General features: G+C 39.5%; 3 protein-coding genes across 3 annotated transcripts; all 3 read left to right on the top strand.

Annotated features, from left to right (window-relative positions):
• The first annotated feature begins 28 nt into the window (after positions 1-28).
• Positions 29-4,199, top strand: LOC131325740 (putative pentatricopeptide repeat-containing protein At5g40405). Its single transcript, XM_058358162.1, has 3 exons — positions 29-145; positions 1,408-3,407; positions 3,600-4,199. The coding sequence occupies exon 2, from the start codon at positions 1,536-1,538 to the stop codon at positions 3,384-3,386; it is 1,851 nt and encodes a 616-aa protein (XP_058214145.1). The 5' UTR covers positions 29-145; positions 1,408-1,535; the 3' UTR covers positions 3,387-3,407; positions 3,600-4,199.
• A 1,124-nt stretch (positions 4,200-5,323) lies between these two features.
• Positions 5,324-6,545, top strand: LOC131326210 (WEB family protein At3g51220). Its single transcript, XM_058358897.1, has one exon. The coding sequence runs from the start codon at positions 5,711-5,713 to the stop codon at positions 6,410-6,412; it is 702 nt and encodes a 233-aa protein (XP_058214880.1). The 5' UTR covers positions 5,324-5,710; the 3' UTR covers positions 6,413-6,545.
• A 6,149-nt stretch (positions 6,546-12,694) lies between these two features.
• Positions 12,695-15,969, top strand: LOC131326919 (protein SODIUM POTASSIUM ROOT DEFECTIVE 1). Its single transcript, XM_058359831.1, has 3 exons — positions 12,695-13,677; positions 14,739-14,814; positions 15,484-15,969. Exons 1-3 carry the CDS (start codon positions 12,988-12,990, stop codon positions 15,684-15,686), a joined length of 969 nt encoding a protein of 322 aa, XP_058215814.1. The 5' UTR covers positions 12,695-12,987; the 3' UTR covers positions 15,687-15,969.
• The last annotated feature ends 3,835 nt before the right edge of the window (positions 15,970-19,804 follow it).

Below are 19,804 nucleotides of genomic sequence, written 5' to 3'. Positions count from 1 at the left end.
CTCCTCCCCCCCCCCCCCCCTTTTTTCTTTTGGTTCTTTTGGCCATTCATCAGCAACAAACACCGAAAACAGATATGCTTCCAAAGCTTCTACTCGTTTTTGTGCGAAATTTTGATAGAGATTTCGGGGCTCTAAAGAAATCTGGGTAAGATTATGGTTTTGTATTTGGGGCCACCAAGTGTTTGATAAATTGGTTGAGTGACAATTTAGTTACGAGTATAAGGCCTAGTTTCCCAAAAGAAGCCTGGTTTTTTTTTCCTCTCTGTATTGTCTTTATTCAAATTTCTTTCACATTTATTAATTTTGCGTCAAATTTTTGTGGATTATCTCGATGGGAGGGATTGGAAAAGTAAAAATTTATGCCTTTCACCTTTTTTTTTTTTTTTTTTGTGTGGAAATATCCAAAATTTAGCACTAGTCCTAAATAAGTGAAACAAAATTTGATTCCATTTTTTATACCTATTTTGATCCCTTTCTTCCCTTGCATGGACTGATTTCTTGTTTGGTTTGTTATTCCTTTCCTCTGACAAGGAGTGATGAGGAGTTGATGTAATCATATTCATATGTACATTTGACAAACGAGATAAGTTGTTGTTTCATTTGCAGGAACTTACAATTTTCGGTAGGTTACTGTTAACTATGTCTCAACCAGCATGTTTTAGTGTTTGGTGTGGATTATTTTGCACATCTATGGACATATCCTTCTTGTTTTATCGGCAAAGTTTAGCATAACTTCCTCCTGTTTTTCTTGGACTAGATATAATACATTGGGTTGTCTTAGTTTTTTCATTTGCTCAATGAGCTTATTGGCAATGAGAGTAGTTGAACTTGTATAGTTCTTTTAAATGCAGTCGAGTATAATGGTATTGTACAATGAGGAGGACACCTATAGCTTAAAATTGTTTCGAAGTTATTAATATATACACCGATGAAGACAACTATAGCATGAAACTGTCTTTTTGAAGTCTTGAATGGCAGGCTTTTGGGGACTTATGTATTTTGAAATTTGCTTGTCAAAGTATTTTCGTAGGTAATGTGTGGATAACTAGTAGACTCACTTTGTGGCATATCCGTGTGAGCTTATTCCTGTAATTTCCCTTGTTTTTTTTTTTTTGTTCTGATAAGTTTTTGAACTAAAGCTGCTATTTGATCTTTGGCTGATACATATAGGTAATATGCTTGTCTCTTTAAGCTTGCTGATACATATAGTAGGAAATATAAGAAAGATAGGAAACCAGCTTGCTTCATATGATCACGGATATTATGGTTTGATTAGCCTAAACAATGAACTTCTTTCATTTCTTTTTGATTAACTGCTCATCTTCTCTCTCTCTTGCTTTCACTTGACTATAGACAATATATGTGAAAGAAAGAAACTTTTGGATGGTGCAGCGGCTGCAGCTGCAGCCTTCGTCTCTCTTGCGACAAATATATGATTTAAATCTCCACTCTGAATTGGGCAGTGGACTGCGTGCAGCAACTCACTAGCAGACTAAGAACCGGAGAAAGGCATCAGTTGTGATCTGGATGTGGTCATGAGCCATTTCCGATGTGTAGCAAAGCACCCAACAATTTCTCTAGTAGGATCATCCTGCACAAGCGTCCGACAAATCAACCAAGTCCACACCCAACTCCTCATCACTGGCCTCCTCGACGACCCTTTCCTCCATGCTCAATTCGTCGCCTCCATTGCCCTCAAACACCCCAACCTTCTCGATTATTCCACTCGAGCCCTCGACCAAAACCCCAACCCCACTGTCTTCGCCTTCAACTCCTTGATCAGAGCTCACTCCAAGAGCCCAAACCCTCAAAAAAGCTTCCAACTGTACAACAGGCTGTTAAAATTGGGTCACAACCCGTACCCGGATAACTACACATTCACTTTCTTGGTTCGCACGTGCGCACAGTTGTTAGATTGCGAAGCAAGTAGGGCAGTCCATGCGTGTGTTCTGAAACGTGGGTTTGAAACCGACCCACACATCCAGAGCGGGTTGATTTACATGTATGCTGAAATGGGTTTTTTGGGTTGTGCATGTAAGGTGTTTGATGGAATTCCCCAGCCTGATTTGGTGACCTTGACTGCCATGGTGGCTGCTTGTGCTAAATTGGGTCATGTTGGTCTTGCACGGGGGTTGTTTGATAGTATGCCTGAGAAGGACCCCGTTGCATGGAACGCAATGATATCCGGGTATGCGCAGTGCGGGCAATCAAGGGAGGCGTTGAATATGTTTAACCTGATGCAAATGGAAGGAGTGAGGATTAATGAGGTGACATTGGTTTCGGTTTTGTCCGCGTGCTCTCACTTGGGTGCCCTGGATCAAGGGAGATGGGCACATGCTTATATAGGGAGAAAGAAAATCACAGTTACTGTCGCCCTAGGGACTGCGCTCATTGACATGTACGCGAAATGTGGGGATGTGAACAAGGCAATGGAAGTCTTTTGGGGAATGAGAGAAAAGAATGTATATACATGGAGTAGTGCCATGGGAGGGCTAGCAATGAATGGATTGGGGCATGAGTGTCTCGAGCTTTTTGCCCTTATGAAACAAGAAAGAGTTTTGCCAAATGAGGTCACGTTTGTGTCTATTTTGAGGGGTTGTAGCATCGCGGGACTAGTTGAGGAAGGTCGGATGCATTTCTACTCGATGAGAAAAGAATTCGGGCTTGAGCCTCTTTTTGAACATTATGGTTGCATGGTTGATTTGTATGGCCGAGTTGGGAGCCTAAATGAAGCCTTGGACTTCATAAACAAAATGCCTGTGAAGCCTCATGCCGGAGCTTGGGGAGCTTTGCTCAATGCTTGTAGAATCCATAAAAACACGAAATTAGGTGAACTTGCGTCAAGAAAGATAGTAGAGCTAGAATCCAAGAACCATGGAGCTTATGTGCTTTTGTCAAACATTTATGCTGATTCAAAGAACTGGGATAGAGTTAGTAACGTGAGGCAAACGATGAAGGCCAAAGGTGTCAGAAAACTCCCTGGTTGTAGCATTATAGAAGTCAACGGAGAAGTTCATGAGTTTGTCGTTGGGGATAAGTCCCATCCTAGGTATGGCGAAATTGAGGCGAAGTTGGAGGAGATATCTAAGAGGCTCAAATCATCCGGATATGTGGCTGACACTTTTCCAGTTCTATTCGACTTAGAAGAGGAAGAGAAAGAGGATGCTTTGTGCCAACATAGTGAGAGAATTGCCATTGCTTTTGGACTGATCAGTCTAAAGGAAGGTGTACCGATAAGGATTGTGAAGAACATCCGTGTATGTTGGGATTGTCATGCTGTAACAGCAGTAATATCTGAAATTTATAACAGAGAGATTATAGTTAGGGATAGGAATAGATTTCATCATTACAAAGATGGGGCTTGTTCTTGCAAGGGTTATTGGTGAACTGAATCCATGTTCAATAAGGTATTTCATTTTTAATTAGCTTATCATTGAGTTCATTTTTTCTTGCTCTATTGCTCTAGGAGCCTTCAGTTATTCCCTTTTATATACCCTCTTCTTCCTTCTATATACTACCTGGTGATCTTTTCCTCCTCCCATTTGTACCATATGGATACTAATCTAAGATTAGTAATCTTGTTCAACCTGCATATGTAGATTGAAATGGGGGAACCGCTTCATATGATTGACATTGTCCTAAAAGCCGCAGACATTATGGTGCACGAGCAAGGGTCTATTTCAGTCCTCCCAAGGTTACTGTTTCAACCCGTGGACTCATCCCCCAGATAAAACGTTTCCTTCAGAGGTTTAATTGTTATTTAGCAGTTAGCTTGGATGCAACCGCTGATGAGGTACTTCTTGTCTAGCCTTATTTGATAGGGCATGTAGATGTAGGGGACAAAAAAAAGGAGTGAGAAGATTGATCATTATCGAAAATATGAATGCAAGGTTAGACACTAGATCATGCCAATTAACCGGAATAGAGTGAAAACTATGTTGTTAATGTCGTTCAATCTCTGTTTCTACAATCTTCCAGTTATTATCTCCATCCCATTCAGTTTTACATATTACTTGGAATGGTTCACAAATTTGCATACGAGTAGCACAGATCGATTGTTATCTGCCTTCTCTTCTTTTGAGGTGAGTTAATTTTGAGCCCCATTCCTGGCCACCACTTTCATAATGGCTGTACTGAACAAGCAGATTCTGATTATCAGATTTTACAATGAAAACCACAATATCACTGCTTTATTAGGACATGGTCTCGTGTTTTTGGTTGTTTGTTATCCATCTTTCGACATCTGATATTGTAAAACTGTGTGTCCGAGATTTCACTTGATATTCTTGTTTACGCAGGCAATTTGTGGTGGGATAGTTGTTTTCTACTATGATTTAGATTCCGTCGTCAGAAAATGTGCTCGATGAATTTATGATACCATGCATGCAGTCTATGAGCTATAGGAATATGCTTTACCATATGAAAATGGAGTAGATTGGTTTCCCATGTCTTTTATGAATTTTTCTATGGTACACCAAAATGTTTTGGTGCATGGTATCCCAAAAGTGAGTTGTGGTAAGTATTTTAGATACAGTGGTTAGTATTCCATATGAAGTGGTAAAGATACAGTGGTTAGCGTTTGATATGAAGTGATAAGTATTCCAGATACAGAATACTGACCACTGCACTAGAATTTTTACCTCCATACTTAACACCGTATCATTTATGGATGCCATACACCAAATTTTTTTGGTGTACCATAGATGGACTCATCTTTTCTGCCTAAAGAATTGTATATTTTGATGTGTATATAGTACCTCAAAATATATATAATCCTTTATGTTTCCTTCTCGCTTCAATAATTCAAACTTGAACAATTCATTGCTGGGCGCGTTCAAGTTCGTTTTTTTTTTTTGCTAAGCAGCATTCACGTTCTTATCAGCCTCACTTTTTTCGTTTCTTGTTCTTCTTTCCCGTTATCTTGTCCAGTCCATAAACTTAGGTCCAAACATGGCATGAAAAGAGCTGGTTCAGCTCCCCTCAAGACCTCAATCCTCCATAGTACTCCTCTTTTTGAACCCATTGTTTGAATCGCATAAATGATTCAAACCGCTGATCTCGTACATTTTTTGCAGTGAAAAACATATTTAAGCTGTTCGTTTTATAACCAAATATATCGTTTTTTTCACATGCTTTTGATGTCCAATAAAGATGATTTTTTCGAAGGTGATTGTAACTGGGCGGCTTCTCCCCCATAATGTGTTGCTTCTGTTTTAGATAGTGATTTTTGCCTTTTGTTTTAGCCCTGTGGGCAAGGCCTTAGATATTAAAAAAAAAAAATTTAAAGTCAAGATAGATATTTCGGTGTTAAAAAAAAAGTCAAGATATATATTTTGAAACTTTGGTAGGCTGTTGTTTGGGGTCATTTGACCCTCCGTACATCCTTGCCTCCACAATCGCCACTAGGGTCGGCCATGACATTTCGAAAGCCTACAACTAATTGGGAAGGAGCCCTAATTTTTCTTTTTTGGAGTTCTACACTCGGTATAAAGATTTTGCTAGCGTTGGGCTATTCTAATTTCTATCCTTCTCAACGTCCCTGGGGTTGAGTGGTCCATTTCTTTTCACCCCACAAAACTAGTGCAGTAGAAGCAAAGAAAACTTAAACTTGACAACATCATTAAATATATACTACCCTATCCTCTCTCTCTCTCTCTCTCTCTACAAGAACATCATATAACGCCATTCTCTACCATTTCTCACCACCACAATGGAAGAAGAACCCCAAACCCCTCCCCTACTCCCTCCGCCTCCCGCCACCTTTCTCTCCTCCACCATCGATACTTCCCGCCCTTTCTCCTCCGTCAAAGAAGCTGTTGCCGTTTTCGGCCAAAAACACCTAGCTCAAGAAATTTTCCACTCCTCCTCACCAAATAACTATCACAAATCGCCAATGTGGAAATTCTCACCAAAAATTAATCCCACCAAGAAAAACGAACCCAATGACGGAAATGACCAAAATACCCTTGCATGTACTGTGAAGAAACTCGAAGCCGAGCTGGAAGCAACAAAGACAGAGCTAAAGTTACTGAAGGAGAGAGAGGAGGACACGGAGGTGGCGGTGGCTTCCCTCAATGCGGAGCTCCACAAGAACATGTCAAAGATAGCCAAAGCAGAAGCGGCTGCAGCAGCAAAAGCGGCGATGGTTGCGAGGACAGAGAGTATAAGAGAGAGGGAGAGGAGGATGGAGGAGGAGTACTTACCAACTATGGCTCAGATTTTGGGTGGTGGTGAAGAGGGGAAAGGGTTGTTTGGAGAGACAGAGAAGGAAAGGGGAGGAGAGAAGGTGGTGAACAAGAAGCAGCAGCCTATTGTTCCTCTTGTGTGGAAGTTGTTTTCAAGGACAAAAGGGTCATCCACTCCCAGTCCTGATAGCTCTCCCTTTTCATCTACCCATGGGTTTTTTAATTGAGGTCCCCTGGCCTTGGGTTTCTCTTAAATTCCTTTTCTCTTTTTTCTTTTTCGGAATTTTTTTAAGTGTGAAGTCTTGGAAAAAAGTTCCATTTTATCAATTGGTATTGAATGGTAAATTTTGGATTTTGTTAGGAAATATATTAAGTATACTAATAATATACTAGAAACCAAAAAAAAAACAAATTGCTTTTGTGAAACTTATTTAGAGAATGATCCATAAATCTGAACTTTCGAGTACACATAGGATTTGTTTTTTTAAAAAAAAATTGGTGGGTTTGGCTTTTGTTTGTGCTGATTTATATTGATCTGGGCTTTTAGGCCCATTTTAGGTGTGGGCTTGTCCTAAATGGTGTATCTTAGTTTGGGCTCAGCCTATTGGGCCTAAATTAGTTCTTCCGTGTGGTTTGGAGAAGTGGGTCTTGGATGGTCAGGTCAGTGTGTATCCAAGATCCTATTATCTCTATAACTTCGTGTCATGAGTTAATGAAACTTATTTTTGCTGATAAAAAAAATTTGGTGGAGAAATGATTAATCGATTGGTCTGATCGTCGTCCTAGGCAGACTCATTCGATCTCTCAATACATTTGACTTAAAAATCCCTTTTCTTCGCTTGAAAATGCACGAGATAAGTGGTTTCGATCCTTAATGCGATTCCAAGAACGTGTTTGAAAAGAGGACGTTCGGAGGAGTACGAAGGATTGGAGTATTGAGGGGAGCTGATCCCGAACGAGATCCCGTGGTTTTAAACAAAGTAGAAAGTACTAAGCCGGCCGGCCATTTGACTTAATAATCACCTTTCTCAAACCAACTGCCACCATTGATATGGATATGATAATCAAATCATATAAATTTGCTTAGGTTTTCTCCTTTCGGCAAGAAAGCATGAGAGAGATATATGCAAAGTTTTCCTTTGAAAGCTCACCTGTTGTAGTAGGAGTAATAATAAAGAAGTTCTATGCCGTGAGTGAACCAGACAATACTTTAGTAGTATTGCTTATACAAATTGGGTACGCAATTGAAAAGGCTCATCCACACATGATAAAGAGAAGGGAAAAAGAAGTTCAGAGTGGCTCGTGAGAATGGTACAGCTGCACACTGCTGTGAGATTGGTATAGCGGCCCTTGCTTAATTTCCTTTTTGTAAAGGGAAATTATATATCATTGGGATCTTATCCAATATGGGCTTTTTGGCCTTTGTGGTGTATTTGAGCTTAATTTTTTGATCTGAGCAATTTTAAGTTCATAGGTGTTCGGGCTTGGCCCGCTTTTTGGGCTATGCCCTACAGGTGTTTGGACCTCGGCCCAATAGATGTTGTCTAACATTTGGTTTGATCCCTCTCCCTTCTCCCCCACTTGATGTACCCCTGTCAAGTTTCTTAATTAGTTTTTGCTGTTTCAAAAAAAACATCACTCTTCCTATGTGCATGATGCCGCTTGATTGTTTTAAGTGCATTTTTGTGGAAGCAACATTAAGAATTGCTTTCAGAGCTTAGGTCTGGTAATTATATGGTGACCATTCACTATTTTTTGAAGCTCGATTTTCCCTCATGAACCATATATCCAAGAAAAATCATAAATCAGAATAGAAGAGCTTGCCTCACTCATGAGTAAATGATTGCGCCCATTCGGTAGTCGTTGAAGTTTACCAAACGGCCGTCAAATTCAATTATTTATTAACCGGACTACAACTAAAGATTTGCATAGTATAGCAAGGAAGTCCGAGTCGATCCACAGGGAGTTCGAATATAGCTTGTTCGGATTGTAGAAGTAAGGGTTTCCGGCGTTTAGACGGCCAACTTTTAGTTTTCCTTTGAAATGTGAGAAATACCCTTATGACAAAGACTAGAAAATGAGTTCGGACTAAGAATTAAAAGTGGCAAGGCAAAGAAGTTCATAACACCCGTAACTTAAGCCATCTAACAATTCTCAACGAAAACACGGTTGAATCGCACGGCATAGGCTATCAACCGGAAGATTTAGCTATGAAAATGGTTAGACTTGATATAGAGTTTGAACAACAAGCTTAACACAAGGCGTGACATAGCTCCCGGAACCATATGAGCGAGCACATGATCATCGGAGATTAACAACGCCAAGACTTGCATTCAAACTAAATATCAAGGTCAAGAACTAGAAGCATGGTTTGGAAAGCGAGCAAATTCTTTGGTTCTTCTGGCAAACACGAGTCGAGACATAGCTCACGGAACCATATGTGCAAGCATATGATCACCGGAGGTTAACATCGACAAGTTTTGTTACATAAAAGGCGAACCACACACATTTACAAACCAAACCTCAAGTCTTAAGTTGAGAAGAGCAAAATTAACCTTAAGTCACGAGGCGTTAATCACCCCGGTGCCAAGCCTAATCAACTACTCACACATAGCAAAAAGACTAGAAAAAGAGTTAAGCATAGAAAACATGATTCACCGATGAAAACGAAAATAAACTTGATTTATAAGAAGGTCTAACAAATAGCTACAACATTAATACATGAGAAAATATCAAAACACTTAAACTTACTTGAGTTCTTGAAGAAAATAACTTGAAAAGCTTGAAAGACTAACAATGGAAATCCTAGAGCAAAAACTAGAAAACTAGGCCTAAAACTAACTAATGGCCTCTATATTCTATTAATGGCTTACAAAGCCATTTATAGGCCTTATAAAATCAGCCTTACAATGGACAAAAAGGCCCCCAAAATATTCCAAAAACATACTAGAAGTAGAAACTTTTCATAAATGGAAAGTTGAAAAAGTTAACAAAAATCTGCACTACAGGCTTTGGTACCAATACCTAAAAAATGAGGTATTGGTACCAACTGAACTGTCTTCCAATTCGGCATGATGGTACCAATACCTAAAAAATGAGGTATTGGTACCTCTGTGTGAAAACTGCAGAACAGGGTCAGCTTGGGCCATCATGCCTTGTCTTGCCCCGACGGCCTTCCAATGCTTCATTACATGATCAACGGGACTTGGCGGAGGTATGCCTTATGGCCTTGGTCCCACGGATGTCCTTGGAACCATCCTTGATGCGTTTGCCTTGCTTGAACCACTTTGGCACGTTCTTTGCCAACCTTGACCTCTGGCCAATCTCTGAGGCTTCTTGTGGCACCGTTAGGCTTCGGTGACAATAAAATGAGTACCGGCGGGCATTTGGACACTTGGATCATCTCGGAACGTTGATTGGCATTCAAAACCGCCTTATTAGCACGTTTTACCTAAAACACATACAAAAATACCTTACGTGCAATATCGCATAAAAACGACAACATATATGTACAAACACAACATACTAGAGGACTTAAGCACCAAGAATATACATTATTGGATGCTTATCAGTAAATACTTCGTAGTAGCCTCATTAGACTGCAAGAGACTTAGGAGGAGTGACATGAGACTACAAGTACGTGGTGATTAGGAGCGGAGCGAAAAAAGGAATGGTAGTTGGTTGTGAAGTACCAAGGTCACTTAAATGAGATACTTTTGATATGAAAATAAATTAATCATGAAGTCCAACTTGCCTAGTAGATGAATTAACGGGCGCGCTTGTGATAGCTGTGAATACAAATTCTAAATTTTAACTTCAAATTCTGCTGCAGATTATAGATTTTAGAGGTTTTTAAAAAGAATTTCAATATTTTGCCTTTCATTTCGATTAATACAAAATAAAAGATGTTTTATGTATGGAAGATCATTTCGAATTGCGACTCTTCCATGGTGTAACTAGTTGGCAGGAGAGAGAGAGAGAGAGAGAGAGAGAGAGAGAGAGAGAGAGAGAGAGAGAGAGAGAGAGAGAGGTATATCTAGTTATTTATTGAGGCATCTGATTCCATGAACATGTGGAGTATAGAACATAGCTTTGTGGGGGAGTAATGCAAAGTAGCTTTGCGTCTCATTCATCCATAGGGAAAGAGAAACTCCAGAATAGATGGTTTTGTATATAGGCAAGGCAAAAGTTGAGAATCTGATTCAATTCCCCAATAACTCTTTATTCTTTAGAAGAGACTTCTTCAAAGCTTTTTGTCCGGACCAACCTTGTTCGTAGGTCGATTAAATTTGGGGTCTTGAAATTGATGACCTTGTAAACCCTTCGGTGGTCCCAAGATTTGAAATATTTGGTCTCTGAAAAATTCAAACATGCTCAAGAAGACTGTACGAGACATTGAGATAACCTCAACCAGAAGCGGAGTCATAGTTGTTATTCTGGAAGGGGCCAAACTAACCTTGATTAATTTTTACGAAACAAAAAGACAGTAAAAGAATAAATATCAACAGTGAAATTTGATGAAGGGTTAAATCCCACGGAGACTCCCTCAATTATGCCTATTTTCCACGAAGATCCCCTAACGTTTAAAGCAGCTCATACAGACCCCCTCAACAATATAAAGAAAAAAAAATTGGCTAACTCTAGCCCACACTGACCCCTTCATCTTAACAATCTTTTTGACAGAAGGGTGCTGATTGATTAACGGTTATTGTTGAGGGAGTCTGTATGGACGGTTCTAAACGTTAAAGGAGAGACATAGTCGAGAGGGTCTGTGTGAAATTTCACGTTTGATGAAGATGGGAGTAAAAATTTACAGAGCATGGTATGAGCCCCAACCTGTTGCTCAGACAGTACCAAACAATTAATAATGGGTAATTAAAGATGTAGGGCATGTCCAAAGTCAGAAAAATATTATTGGGGGCATTGGTGATAATGTGGGCAGAAAACCATGTCCCCCTGTGCTGTGGCTGTCATTAAAATTTAGAAAACGAAATCTGTCTCTCTGATTATTTAGCCGTTGCCCTGTCCTCTTTGTTATTCAAATCTTCAATACATGGACAGCTTCCTCTGAGCTCACTCTCAAGGGTTCATTAAGGACCCAGATTTTCCGCAGTTGGACTGTAAAAATGTCTATACAGTTGTGTCTCAATTGTTGACTTCAACAATCAATAGTCTAACCGTTAAAAGAATTGAACGGCCGAAACTACACAGAAGGATCTTTGCAGTCTGACATCGTACTGGAGAGAAGCCTGATTCTTTAGTGTGCAATTGAACCAATAGGCCACGTCAATCGAACAGGATTTATTATAAATTTTTGCAGGAATAATTACTTTTTTGTTACCTGAATAAATTAATTTAATTAAATAAGATTACAGAGGAGCCGAACGTGATTACGAGGGTGCTGTGAGTGGAGATTGCAGAGAATCCAGGGCACGAGCGGCATCTTAGGATTAATTAAATCTGATTATTAGGACTAATTAAATATGATTATCATCTCAAGGGATGTCAGTTTATGTTCAATGAACTTTATTGAGCTGCCCATTAAAGAGAAAAAAAAGCTGATTTTGGCGCTCCACTTTTTGTACGTAAGTGTATTACTTTTAACGTGAAGTTACTAGTAACTTTATGACAAAACGGAGTGCCTCCGTACATAAGTGAAGCGCAGAAATCAATTTTCAAAAAGAATACGTTATGTTAATTCGTTTATACGGAGTATATAATTATTTTCATTCTTTTTTGGTTTAGGGTTTCACCTCATTTTTGTATGAAGCCTTGACTCCTCTGCCCCAGCTGAGTCAGTGCATTATGGGTACATAATGTTGCTTGGATTAAAAAGCAATCAAAAACCAACTAAGGGTCGGTTCAGTGGTGGAAATTCGATCGGGATCTGCTTGGACAAGACCCGTGTTCGGATCTCTATAGCGTTTTATTGAGGCTAAACATACTTGTAACACCTCCCATATGTAGTGGGACTTTAGCCAAGTATGCCGTTGACACATGCATGTTCTGTTGAATGTAGTTCAGGGTTATGTTTTGAAATTTCAGTGTTTATTTTTGGGAGTTTGTTCGATCCCTTATTCTTGATGCCTTAATCTCTGTAATTTGATGTTTGAATCTACTATTCAATGATAATTACAAGGTTTGAATCTAAGAAAAATAAAAATAAAAAGTCTACAACTACAAACACAATCACGCAACATGTGTGAGGCCCACACACTGGGTTATAGCAAAGCTACAAAAAAACACGAAGTTTACATGCAACTTTCTTACCAAATTTTTGGGTGCAAATTGGGTATCACGTGATAGTACCTAGCATCCATCTAAGCCGTCCAAACAAGTATTGGGCGGCCAAGATCTGAGCATCTTCTCTCCTACTCAGTCGACCACACTCTCCCCTTCCTCTTCTCAGATCTAGATCGTCTAAGACATATTTGGATGGCTCGAATGCTCTGCCGGATAGCACGTGTACAACACCATATTTGCATCCAAAAATTTCTGAATACTAATTTCTTGGTTTCTTATCCTTTTTCCGTTTCACCACGCCATGGAATTACTGCCAGGCTTCCAACTTCTTCTTCAATTCCCGTGGACCCCTCTCTCTCTCTCTCTCTCTCTCTCTCTCTCTCTCTCTCTCTCCATATGGATTCCATACAAGCTCAACCTTCAAAACAGAAGAATAACCAACCCCGTTTCTCTCTCTCTCTCTCTCTCTCTCTCTCTCTCTCTCTCAAAACTCAAAATGCAGATTCCCTAAACCATTAACCCCCCTGCTTTTGAATTCCCTCCCCCCTCTTTTCCAAAGATGAAGTTACGATCAATCGATATATTCTGCGCTTCCCAAGCATCAACCGCCATAGTCCACACCACCACAATGGACCTCCTCCAACAACCCTCCTCCTCCTCCTCCTCCTCCGCCGCCGCCCATCTCGGCGGCACCCGAGCCATCGACCGTCACAATCCCATCATCAGAGAAACCACCAGGCGCATGATCAACGCCTCCAACATCCCCTGCACTTCTCACCCTCCGCCCCTGGCTCCTGTCCCCTACAAGCAACTCCACCATAAGCCTGCTCGAAACAGCTCTTCTAAGCCGAATGATCTGATCAAGACTAGCTCCAAGAAATCAAGCGGTGGTGGCGTTGATCAGAAGAAGAAGAGCAAGTTCGATGGCAGGAAGAGTGATGCTGTCGAGGGGGAAATGGTGAGGAAGAGTACTGATGTGGAGGGGGAATTTGTGAGGAAGAGTTTCGGCAAGCAGCGTGGGGATTTCGTGATCAACGGTCCTGATTCGTCTCGGTACTTGTTGGGCGAAGCGGGTTTGTTGGATTTGGCGTCGGATTTTGAGCCGGGTTTTGAATTGGTTCCTGCGGTGGACGGTAGCAATGGTAAGGCGAAGCATGAAAAGGGTGTGAAAACAGAGGAGTTCTCTGCTTCCGATTCTAAACCACCACCACCACCACCACCACCGGCCTCCTCCCGCTCTCCTGACCAGGTTCTCTCTCTCTCTCTCTCTCTCTCTCTCTCTCTCAGTTTTTCATGTAAGTCCATGGAATAATTATACAATAACGAAGGGGAATTCTTGGTAGAACTTCTTCGTACCGACTGGACTGGACAATGGATTATTCATGATTACCGGCCATGAATTACAGATAGACTAGTTCAGCTTTTGATTGGTTTTTCATTAGTTTGTATTTATGCCTAACGTGGATATAGTTTGCAAAAACCCGCTTTCTTCTGGTCCTGGTGATTCTGGAATTGAGAAAAGGAAAAAACATGGGAACAAATGAGCAACACGCAATATAAGAGCATCTTCAACAATGATGTCGAATTTGAAGATGCCGAATTTATTTGAAGGCTCATGCAATAATTAGACATTTCTAAATTTGACACCATCAAACCTTCGTCTACAATTTTGATGTCAAATTCCAAGTACTTAAAATGTACAGATTTGGTCATTAATTGTTGCTTATTTGCAAGAGGCAGCAAAATAAGTAAACCATGAACAGGTACTAGTAAATATGCAATATAAGCAATGGGTAAATATGTAAACAAGCTTGCCTCGCGAAACTAGCTTCTCTGTAAATAAGATTATTATTCTTTAAGTATTTTATTTTCCGCTTTACTTGACGGGTCATTCTCTCACAATATATCACATTTAATTCAAAAAATAAATACTTATTTTAGTTAGTGTTAAATGATATAAAGACAATTATATATCGAAGGTGTAGATACAAGCAGGAGCGGCACCATTAAAAGACATATGATGCTACTTGACCGCACTGTATTTCATTTTTCAATAAGAAATAACATATTTTGCACCTAATATTTACTATTTTGCCCCCACAATTGAACTCTTGATTTGTCATAAATTGTTATTATTCTATAATTTTGATGCCACATATTAAAATTTCTTGTTTCGCCCTCAATACAAGTTACTCTATGCATTGTAGTACAAGTTACTCTGTTGATGGCCATAATGATGATATTAAAAGGGTGGCAGAAGTGGGCCTAATTATGGTAGGTATGATTTTAATGGGCCTTTTTTTGTAACAGGAGGTTGTTTTGAGGGTCTCACTGCACTGCAAAGGGTGTGAGGGCAAAGTGAGGAAACACATCTCTAGAATGCAAGGTAAGCATATTTTATTGTGAATTTTTACCCATCTTGCCTTTTTCTTTCCTATGAAACAGAGAGGAGAAATTTTTCAGCTTTTCAATTTTTGACACACTGTTGCTTTTTGTTGTTTATTCCTATTGAAAGAGGAGCGTGACAAAGTGTGATGTGCTATGATTCTGTCAGTCTAATCCTCTACCTCTCTGGGTAGGATTTGGTCCCCACGACTCGTGGACCACGAGTGTGTCTGGACCGAAGCATTGAAGCCCAGTTGACCCGAGGCTCGGCATCTCTTTGGAAAGAAAAAAAAAATCAACAAACATTAAAAAAATATTTAAAAAAAAAAACAGGGAGTGCAGCAAAATTCTAGGCAATGCGATGGACCTGGACTGGGGTTTGGGAAATTTTGGAGAGGCTTGGTTGGCCCAATTCACATTCCAAACAAAACCTTTGGTTTCATACTTGGTAGTTCAATGTGGAAAAGGCCTCATCAATGGGCTGGGCTTAAGGTAGCTTATCGCAGCCCAATTTTAAACATTTACACAATTCAAGTCGCTGAGCCCAGCCCAGCCCTTTATATCATGACACAAAAGAAAAGATGTATAGTTTGTATCTTATGCAATTAACTTTGTATTTCAAGTGTTAACAATAGTAAGTCTTAAAATTAATGTGTTAAACCATGAATAGGGGTGACATCATTTAGCATCGACTTCGCGGCGAAGAAAGTAACAGTTGTGGGTGACATCACGCCATTAGAAGTCCTTTCGAGCATATCGAAGGTGAAAACCGCACAGCTGTGGAGTACTCCTCCGACGCCACCCTCTCTCCCCGCGGCAAGCTCGAGCTTCTCGGAATTCAAGAAAAGCAAAGCACTTGCTGTTGGCATGTGAACTGAACTACTAAAGGAAAGTTAAGGAATAAATAAATAACTAGGGATATTGTGCGGTGGCTGTGGCGGTGGCTGTAGTACTAGTCAACGTAATGCTTATTTAGTCTACTTGTAAATTACTGCAGAGTTTTGGGTAGATAAATTAGAATCTTGATTTTTTTTTTTTCTCAATGTGTTGGGTGTAACGGAGCAATGTTTTAATTGTAGAAAAACAGTTAGTGTTTTTTTTTTGGGCTTTGGGATTAAAATTTGATTAGCTTAATAATTAAGGGAACTTTTGTCCATCTTCCCCATGAATTTCTATTGCTTTGTTTCCATGCTTTGTGTATTTCCCCAATGAGCTTTTTCCTTTCCCACAGTTATTCCTATGAGCTGTCTGGGAATAGTAAATCCTGATTAATAATGTAGATTAATTACTATTGATTCCCAAAATAGTATAGTAATTTCCACTGCTGATTGTTTAGACAAAAACCCATGCAGTTGTTTTGGTGGGAAAGCTCAAAAATCTTGAGCAAGCCTTTGAAATACGAGAACCTCTGCGTTGGCATGATACTGTTAAAACATCCAACTCAAAACCAATTAGCAATGAGTGGAGATGTCGCTTTGGCTCATCTACTAGTTTGGAGGAGATAATTAACCGACGTGAGATAATGCTCATATACTTATTTTGGAAGAGATAATTAACCGACGTGGGATAAACTTTAGCACTCCCCTGCACGTGCGTGCAACCCCTGACTCGCATGTGGAGAGATAAACGAACGATCCATATCACTTGGATCACAACAAACAATGGTGTACTGATGGCACAAACAAAGGAGAACAGGTTCCTCGAAATCCCTAGCTCCGATACTATGTTAAGGCATCCCACTCAAAACCAATTGGCCATGAGTACTGAAGAGACCGCGCAGGCTCATATACTAGTTTTGGAGGAGATAATTAACCGATATGGGATAAACTTCAACAGATACCATCTCCAGCAGATTGTGCTTGCCTTTTATTCTTTCACGCTAACATTACGAAGTTATTTCTTAGCACGATCATTCATCACCTGCCCTACTCTAATTTAGTTTTCACTGCATTAGAGCAACACAAATCGAGAAATTAAAAACAAAATCGTGGCATTCATGTGGGGTAAACATTCACAAATCGAGAAAAACAAAACTCAGAAAAATCTCGTAAACTTGCACAAGGTTGTCTAAGTCGAATCCCAGAATAAGGCGGAACTAGAATTTTAACTTGAGAAATGCCGAGTTTTAGGAGGAGGGAGGTTTTGTACAACAAAAGTGCACTTATCCTTAACACATAGATTAAGTGCTCTCATAATTTGGTACTTTTGAGTTTGAACCTAGTGATTTTGCAAAAGCCTAATGAATTTGGCCTTTTTTTTGAGGATAACTAAAACATCAATGTAATTTGATTTTGGTTTCTTGTCGCCGCATGTGGAGGGTGTCTCTCGAGAACCGTGATCAAAATTATTTACTTGGTAGGTTAAAAATTCGACATCGATAGCAATATTAGCTGCTGGCATTTTGTCAAACACCAAATAAACAAGTGAAATTTTAAAAATCACATTCATCGTTCATCTTGTCTTTTATAAATACGGACAATGAATTGTTGATATTGCTAGAGATGGACAATTGACTTAAATTTTACAATAACATACTTCTCAGCAAAGTTAACGACATGTACAATATAGAGATCATTGGTTTTTTACACTTGGGATCAGCTCAAAATGATTGAAGTTGAATCAAATTGGAGGATATAGTTAACTAGACATGAGCTTAATCCATAATTCAAAGATGATTCATTCCAAAGCAAACAGGAATTAGTATAGAACAGTGGCATATGAATAGAAAAAAGTAGTATCTATAGACATCATTTCTCTCTTATTTTACCTTAAACAAATCTCCAATTCAAAAGGATTTGATTCCAATCCTAATATTGAATTTTTTTGGTTCCGAAATTCACAACTACCATGTCGATAAACCAAGAGAGGTATGCTACTAACACAACAATATGCACAACATGCTTAGGTGACACTGTATCACCGGGCAACAGATGAGGTGCTGCTTTGCATTGCTCAATGATACAGTGTCTCCACGTAAGCACGTTCAGCATATTATCGTGTAAAGTGTTGTGTTAAATAGACTTTTCCATGAACCAAAATGGTTCATCTAAGATGCACAAAATGGTTAGTTTCTGCTATCAAAAAAAGGGGAAAAAAATGCACAAAATGGTTAATATTGTTAAGCCCATGGCCCATGAATTTCTCTACGAGAAAGATTTTCCTTGACTATAGGTAGGGCCAGATCCGATATTAGAACTGAAATGGGCTAGTTTAAAGCTCCATTATCATGGTTGGAACTGTAAACTCTAAGTATATCTGAATTAAAACTATTATGCGGAAAACAGATATAACAGGATCTTGAATTCAACACATCTCAAGAACAATAAATAGCGTACCTTTATTGGCCATCGTGATTAGAGAGAACAAACCCCTTAGTTAGAAACACCTTAATTCTTGGCTCACCTTCTTCTCTCTGTCTCTACTTTTCTAGAATACCTCAGTACTTTAATTGATGGAAAAACCGTAGGAATAAGGGGTGAGTATTCTACCTTTTATAGAGGAGAGAAGAGGGCCTTAGAGATAATTATTAAAAGACACCTAGTCCATCAAGGTCTCTTTTATTATCAAGAGTTTTCCTTCATCTGTAATTCTTATTAGTTATCGTAATGAACCATATCACTTCATTGGCTTATCTGATAGTGGAGTCCCACATGCACAAAACGTGAAGGCTAGTGGGCCACACTAATGGGAAAAAACTAACATTCTCCCACTTGGCCCATCAAGCCGATTGTGATGCAAAGTGTATTTCTTCAAAATATGCATTTTGTTTAAAATGACTCGAGTGGGCTCCACACTAAAAAACTTTAACACGTGATCACGGATTTAAAATAGCCAATAGGTTCAAACCAATTAGAAACTTTAATACTGTGATTAATTCAGACCACCAATGTGAGTCATAGCGGTTGTATAGCACTATGCCACATTCCCTTCTATGCACCACACCATTGATAACCTTCACTAACCAAGTCCATAATAGGAAAAATATCATTATTTAGGCTGTAATGCCTAAAGCCCCTGTAATTTGTCTTGTCAAAACATTTCCTGTTGAACATAATCCAAAATAAAATGTGCACGCATAATTGGAAACAGGAAAATCAGAAACAAATTTTTTTATTTGCGCTAAATAGTGTCAATAACAATAAGCACTCAACTACTAATATCAAGTATTGCTCAAAAGACCCATCCTAATAACATGTTCTTTGTATGTCTTTGGAGGCAATCCCTTTGTCAACGGATCAGCAATCATAAGAGCGGTGCTTATGTTTTCAATAGACACTTGTTGTTTCTGGACTCGTTCTCTAACAACCAAGTATTTTACTTCCATGTGTTTCGAACCACTAGAGTACTTTCCATTCTTAGAGAAGAAAACTGCAGCGGAATTATCACAATAAATCTTCATCGGTTTGGCAATTGAGTCGACAACACCAAGACCAGAAATGAAGTTCCGCAACCATAACGCATGACCTGTGGCCTCAAAGCACGCCACAAACTCGGCCTCCATTGTAGATGAAGCAATAATGGATTGCTTCACACTCTTCCATGACACTGCCCCACCAGCTAATAGAAAGACATAACCTGATGTAGACTTTCTGCTATCGTGACAGCCAGCAAAATCAGAGTTCGAGTATCCGATCACATCCAAATGATCCGATTTGCTATAAGTAAGCATATAGTCCTTAGTTCCTTGGAGATACCTCATAACCTTCTTCACTGCTTTCCAATGTTCCATTCCTGGATTACTTTGATATCTGCCCAACATCCCTACTACAAAACTAATATCTGGTCTAGTGCAAGTCTGGGCATACATCAAACTCCCTAATGTTGATGCATATGGAATTTCATCCATTTGCTTTCTTTCTAAGTCATTCTTTGGACACTGGCTTTCATTAAATTTGTCACCCTTGACAATGGGTGCATCACTTACTGAGCAAAGCTGCATATTGAATCTCTCTAAAACTCGGTTAATATATCCCTTCTGAGATAGTCCTAGC

This window comes from Rhododendron vialii, chromosome 5a, assembly GCF_030253575.1.
Source record: "Rhododendron vialii isolate Sample 1 chromosome 5a, ASM3025357v1".
In the NCBI taxonomy this organism is placed as follows: Eukaryota; Viridiplantae; Streptophyta; class Magnoliopsida; order Ericales; family Ericaceae; genus Rhododendron; species Rhododendron vialii.
This window is presented reverse-complemented; position numbering and strand designations above follow the sequence as displayed.